The sequence below is a fragment of the Cariama cristata genome, unplaced genomic scaffold (assembly GCF_000690535.1).
Source record: "Cariama cristata isolate BGI_N322 unplaced genomic scaffold, ASM69053v1 scaffold10684, whole genome shotgun sequence".
In the NCBI taxonomy this organism is placed as follows: domain Eukaryota; kingdom Metazoa; phylum Chordata; class Aves; order Cariamiformes; family Cariamidae; genus Cariama; species Cariama cristata.
This window is the reverse complement of record NW_009611280.1, coordinates 16060-22657: the sequence shown is the minus strand read 5'-3', so window position 1 is coordinate 22657 and position 6598 is coordinate 16060. Positions and strand designations below refer to the sequence as shown.

Genomic DNA, 6598 nt, shown 5'->3' with positions numbered 1-6598 from the left:
CCAGTCCAGAAGCTTTGGATCAAAGACAGGTAGAGTACAGATGATTATATTGGTGGTATGGACTATGGTGTTCAGAGATGCAACGGGGCAAAGCTGGAAGAGGAAGAGATAAAGCAGCAGATAAACCTGCTGTTAGACACCGCAGAAAGGGAGGTGTTGGACGGATAGGGTGGTTGGTGAGGAATGGAAGGAACCAGAGAATCAGACTAGCAGACTGTTTACCTGTGCAAGCAGAAGGCTGGGGGATGGACTTTATGGCCCATTTGCCTTCTCTATTGTAGTAGTTAGGAGTTATTATTGTCCCTGCTGCTGGATGTACCAAGCATTTACACAGTTAAATAGTCTATTACAATTGCTCGACTTTCATTGGACGTAATGTCAGTACACGTGGCTTTAAATTCAGTGAGCCCAAATTTAATTTCCAGCTTCACTTGGCGTTTCTTCCCCAGCTTTGTGTCTGGCATTGGCACTGTACAGGAGCCAAGGTGTTCCATCCCTTCCTCATCTACGTACTTAGCATCCTGCTTTTCTGTACAATAGAAAGAAAAAAGTGCGTTTGTTTGATCTGGTTCTGTTGGATGGAAATTATAGTGGGCAATTTCATTTATATTCACTGACTCCTCAATTCCCACCAATTTCTTGAAGAGATCTGTGCAATAAATATAGCCATCAGCTTTTGAGACCTTTAGTTTAGACAACTCATGGATAGCAACATCAAATTTATGATTTACTGCTATGCCATATGTCCGAGCGCTGACTCTTGAGGTGACAACATGTGGATTGACCCCAAATAAAAGAGCCCCTTTTGCGATGGCCACTTGGGCCTCCACTGGACAAAGGATGTGATATTTCTTGCTAAAGGCCTGACTGATCGCATCTCTCAAGATGACACTAGACGCAAAGCCTCCCACAAGCAAAATGTACTGGACCCTGCCCATCTCAGGCTTGTCAAGAATTTCCCTCAAGGTACGAATGATGTTTTTGACACTGTAGTCAAAAAAGCTCTTCATTTTCTCATATGTAATCATGATCATCCCATCACACCACACAACTCCTTCTGCTCTTTTGAAGAAGCGGGAGATGTCCTTGCTGTCTGCCACTCTGGTCAAGTTGTAGTAGCAATGTATGTAGACCGCCTCCCTGCTAGCAGAGCATTTCTGTAGACTGAAATTGTACATCATATGTTCTAATTCGGTGGGGTGGTTCTTTACGTATTCATCCCATACACCATCATTAAATATTTCCTTGAGGAAATCAGTGAAGTTTTCGTCCACTCTGTTGCCGCCCCATCCACCTCCAGATGCCTTGTGTAACTCCTTCAGGCAACAGTTTTCTTGGATCTCATGTACCGTAATGTCTATTGTGCCACCTACACGCACGCAGAAAAACACAAATGAAGTTAGCTGTTTTCTTTAAAGTACATGAGATCCTTACTTTCCATTGAATATAACCTTACCTTCTGAACTCCTAGTTCACAAGTGCGCTTTTCTGCTGTTTTCTCAACCTCACTCCTCCGCTATTGCCTGCACACCTCCAGACTTCCCAAATTTACACACTTCTGTTTACAAGCCTGGTCTCTCAAGGTTCCTACAGTAATTGCTGATGAGAGCTGGATGCTCTGGCTTGCTCTCTGCACAAGCTGATCTCCTGTCTGATCACAAAAGGAGACCAGCCTCCTCACAAATAGTTGACTCCTACCTTTTGATACACAAGCTCTGAGTTAAGATGAGCAGCGGTGGTCAGACTCTCAGAAACTTGTGGTCCTCTTCATGCGTTTTCAGTGTTTGTTCACAATCACCAGACTGCTCTTGGTAGAAAATTCATGTCACACCGAAAAAACTCACATAGGGAACTAAAGGAAGCACATCTTAGAAGTGCTCCATCAAATATTCTTAATGATTTACTCTACAGGGCTTGCTAGCTACTCTCTTTGGTCAGTTCACTGGGCACTACACTTGCTCCCACAGAGGAGGCTGTGAGCTCTGGCAATACAGCAGCACTTGGGTGCGTGTCGGTGGCTGACGCTCAGACACGGTGCAGAGTGATCTGGTGCGATGGCAGGAGCTCTCGCTATGACTGTCGGGCTCGAAGTGCATGATGGCATGAGACACTCAGTGACTTCCATTTGCCATGGATCGGGCCTTTAGCAGTCCTGTCCTTCCCTCCCATTTTTCTGCCTGCCCATGGGATCTCACAGAATCCCAGACTGGTGGGGGTTGGAAAGGCCCTCTGGAGATCATCCAGTCCAACCCTCTGCCAAAGCAGGGTCACCTACAGCAGGTTAAACAGCCATGCTCCGCACCCAGCAAAGATGGTATCTGTTAAACAGGGGAAGTCTTACCTCCACAGTCAACAACAATATACTGGATCCCAGGGGAGTCTTCAAACTTCTTCTTATCACTGCTGTCTGTCAAAAACCCTTCCCGTGGAAGCTGTTTGCACCAAAGCGACGCAGCCTCCGGCTCCAGGGCAATAATCAGCTTCTCAGAAATCATGTCAGAGATGATTCCTGCCTAAAATCACAAGAGAGGTGTCAGTTCAAGGAAAGGTGGCAAGATCACCGCTGCACGAATGCCACCTGCTAGGGAGGCCATGCTGGGCTGGTGGCTCTTGCACTGCTGATCTCCATGGGGATCATTTCTACACGGCAGTAGGGGGAAAGGGCAGAGGAGTTGTTGGTGCCAGTTTGGGACATCCTCTCTCCCACCTCTCCCTGATAGACTGAAATTTGAAATACAGGTTGTTTAAATGTTGAGCTCCTCTGCCTCGATGGGTAAAGAATCTCAGAAGATAATTTTAGGAAGTGGGATAACCCCTGCTTTTACCTCTTTTGCTGCCAGCCGCATGAACTGCCTGGCAGCAGCGGTCCATATGGCCGGGACAGTAATGACCCAGGTGATCTCCTCCTGGTCACAGACGGTTTGGAAAGAGGCCTCTTGGATGGTGTTCAGGGCATGTTCCTTCAGGTAGCGCAGGCTTTCGGAAAAGACCATCAGGGCAGGAAGTGTCTTTCCATTGCTGGCTTTCAGCTCCATGCCAGAAGTGACTTTCTGCAAAAAACAAAAATATTCCAGGGTCATATGTGGCAAGACTCATCCTCTTCACACTGAGGACTACACAACACATCTTGGATGGTGTTCAGGGCATGTTCCTTCAGGTAGCGCAGGCTTTCGGAAAAGACCATCAGGGCAGGAAGTGTCTTTCCATTGCTGGCTTTCAGCTCCATGCCAGAAGTGACTTTCTGCAAAAAACAAAAATATCCCAGGGTCATATGTGGCAAGAGACTCATCCCCTTTGCACTGAGGACTGCACAACACATGGGACAGAAGGAGGTCCTGTCTCCAAACCTGAGTAACTTCCCAGCAATGGCTTCAGTATTGTGGCAAACTGCAGCCTAATTGACACAGGTCAGCTACCAAACTGCTTACCCACAACATCTGTGATTCAATAGGCAAAATCCAATGTTGATAAGTCAGCTGTTTCTCCTGGGCCAAATTTTGTGAAGATCCTGTAGATCCTCCTCAACAGGCAGTGGAGAAAATTGCATGTTCTATGTGACACCACCATACATTTCCCAGGTGTATGTACAGAGATTTCAGACCCTTCTGGTTGCACCTATACTTTTGTGCATGGCATTAAGAAAATATATGCTGGACACGTGTAGACAAATAACCCTCTGGTCCGACACAGTTTGTCTATGATGTGTCCTCTTGGCTTATATGTCTCCCTGAGTGTATCTGAAGCTTGAGGCAGGTGGCTGCTCTGACACTTCTTTAGTCTCTCCCAGGAGACCAAAACTCCCTCCATCAGTCCCTGATTGCCTGCTCCGTCTAGAAAGAATCATAGAATCATTATGGTTGGAAGAGACCTCAAAGACCATCAAGTCCAACCGTATACCCAATGCCACCATGCCCGCTAAACCCACTAAATCATGTCTTGAAGCACCACATCTAAACGTTTTTTGAACACCTCCAGGGATGGTGAATCCACCACCTCCCTGGGGAGCCCATTCCAATGCTTAACGACTCTTACAGTGAAAAAGTTCTAAAGAGTGGGAATTGTTGCCTGTATCCAAAGAAGTTTCAGGAACCGGCCTTCACTGCACCTGCTTCCCTTTTTTTTGCTTCAGCAGCCACCAAAACGGCCCTGAATTTCAAGGATTATCAACTGGATAATCAGTTCCATTAACTTGAGATCCTTTACAGCCAATGGAGAAAAACAGGCAGATCCAGGTGCCGCCCAGCTTAAATAATACACAATCAGGAAAGGTGAGGTGAATCCTGATCTGCAGGTGCAGCCGCTTAGAAGAAAGGGCATCTATGTTTATTTTTACTTACAATCTCATTTCCTGTCACTGTTCCTGGCTCAGTGAGGAGAGGTCGATAGAAGAATATGTTACAACATGTCCTCCACAGACACTTCCTATGGGGATTCAGAAATAACTACTTCAGTGTCTGGGAAACAGTGTTCCCCTTTCTTGTCTCTGAGCCCTTCTAACGGTTGCCCAGAGAGGTTGTGGCATCTTCAGAGGTTCCTTCCAACCTCAACTATTCTGTGATTCTGTCATGAAATTTCCCTTAAACATTTTCTTCTTGGGTGCTGAGAAATAGAGTTGAACTAAAACGTCTCTCCAGCCCCCTCTCAATATGAGTGAGACCCCACCACTCCACAGGTGACACTGTGGCAGACCACATCATTCCCAGCTTTCCCAGGGAGGAAAGTCTTCACAGAGGCCTCCCACCCACTGCCTCCCCCCCGCATCCAGGGCTCATTGCCTAGCACTGGGAGATGCCAAAGAGCAGACACGAGACTTTATCTGGGGCTGGTTCTCTGCTCTGGGTTATCCCATCTTTGGGAGGCCCTGTGGGACCCTGGAGCACAAAGGAGGCCCTAAGGTAGCCTAATGTTTGCCAGAATGAGCAAACCCAGAAAAAGCTGTGAACGATTCTGAAGTAGCACAGAGCCTTCAGAGATAAATGATAGCCACTACGTGCTTGAAGGCAGCTAGCCACCCTTAAATTGGCTTCAGCATACCATTTCAGGGGAGGGAGAGACAAGGCAGAGGGAGGTATATAACGTGGTGATCCCGAGGTTGCCCACTTTCTTTAAATCACAGGAAGCTTCACTTGTTCCCTATTGAGGACTGAGGGCACCTTTTCATTAAGAGCAAGTATTTGGCTTCAGCGAGATGTGCAATCAAGTTTTATTATCTTTAGACAATATGAACAGCATCATAAGGGAAGGGCCAGTGAAACCTTCGGCCAGTTAAGAAAAGGAATAATTTCTTCTTCAGTTCATCAAAACACCCTTTCATTTCCGTTCACTCACCGTCACCAGCCAGATTTACTCAGCCCTCTTCAGCAGTTCCTCTAAACCCCCACCCCTCAAATAAACAAACAGCTCTGACTCCCGTTAGCAGTAACCGTTCTACCTACTGTGTTGTACAGCTTCATCTTGAAGTTGTGGAAGAAGTACCAGCTGTCAGCTTCGCTGGAGGGCAGGCTCTTGTATTTCATCACAGCATCGTAGCCGAATTTCCTGAACTCCCGCTTCTGGTTGAACAAGATGCACGTGGGTGTCTTCGGGGTCTTGAGCCCATGCTCTGCTCCCCAGTACACTTGGCGGATTTGGTCCGTACCTGAAGCAAGGGAAAAACAGTACCCGCTGTAGGATGTGCCAAAATCTATAGCAACGACGAAGACTGACTTGTTGTCCATGGCTGAGAGCAATGCAGAGGTGCACAGCTCGGGGAGCTGCAGAGGAGCAAACTGATGAGACTGGAACGAAACTGAAACTGCTCCGGCTGACCCTGCAGGGTGAAGCTACCCACCCTCCCCACACTTTATTGGCTGCAGATACAGTGCAAAGAAAGTGTGCCTTTTCCCGTAAAAAGGAAGGGCTGGTTTCTGTTATTTATAGCAGAAAAGTCTCTCTGTGAAAGCAAGCGCGTGCCCGACACAGTAGCATCCCGCGCTCCTGGCAGCACGGTCCCCTGTGCTGTCACTCACTCCAGCAAACATTTTCTGCTGCTTCAGACGCATGGATGCACCCGAGCTGCCTTCCTACAGCAGAACGGGGGGGTTTGAAGGACAGCATAAGGGCGCTGATCCCGGCAAGGTGACTGCGGAAGGCGGCAGGTATGTTGCACAGGGGGCATCTCTGGGTAAACCTACCAAGTTTAACTTAGCAAGTCTGAATGTTTCTACGGAGTGCCTTGGCAGGTTGTGACGAAAGACTGCAAACGCCTGACTGTGAAGTATTTCAGTAAAAGCTCTGTTTTCTACTTCCTATCCTTCCTGTCTGTCCCACGGACGGTTAATTCCCTCAGATTCAGTTCAAGTTCAGCTCCAAAGGGTGAGGCAGATCTTTAATGGGTGTAAGAGGAAGAGAAATTGGAAAGAACGGTATAAATAGTGTAAGAGATCCCGGACTTTGGGAACTCGGTCTGTGAGCTCATCAGTGTTGCAGGGAAAGGCTGACTTAAATGCAGATTTTTGTACTGGATTGTTGAGCCTAAAGAGGAAAAAAAAAAAAAAATTGTCCTCAGTGAAAGACTGGAAATGGTGTGTTTTAGCTGGAAAGGAATTCATCCAAGTAA

General features: G+C 47.2%; 1 protein-coding gene across 1 annotated transcript; it reads right to left on the bottom strand.

Moving 5' to 3' along the window:
• Positions 1-326: 326 nt before the first annotated feature.
• On the bottom strand, positions 327-5717 carry LOC104160129 (heat shock 70 kDa protein 12B-like). The gene is made up of 4 exons (XM_009698189.1): positions 5436-5717; positions 2826-3050; positions 2342-2513; positions 327-1369 (listed from the first exon to the last, which is right to left on the bottom strand). The coding sequence occupies exons 1-4, from the start codon at positions 5715-5717 to the stop codon at positions 327-329; spliced, it is 1722 nt and encodes a 573-aa protein (XP_009696491.1).
• Between the last annotated feature and the right edge of the window lie 881 nt (positions 5718-6598).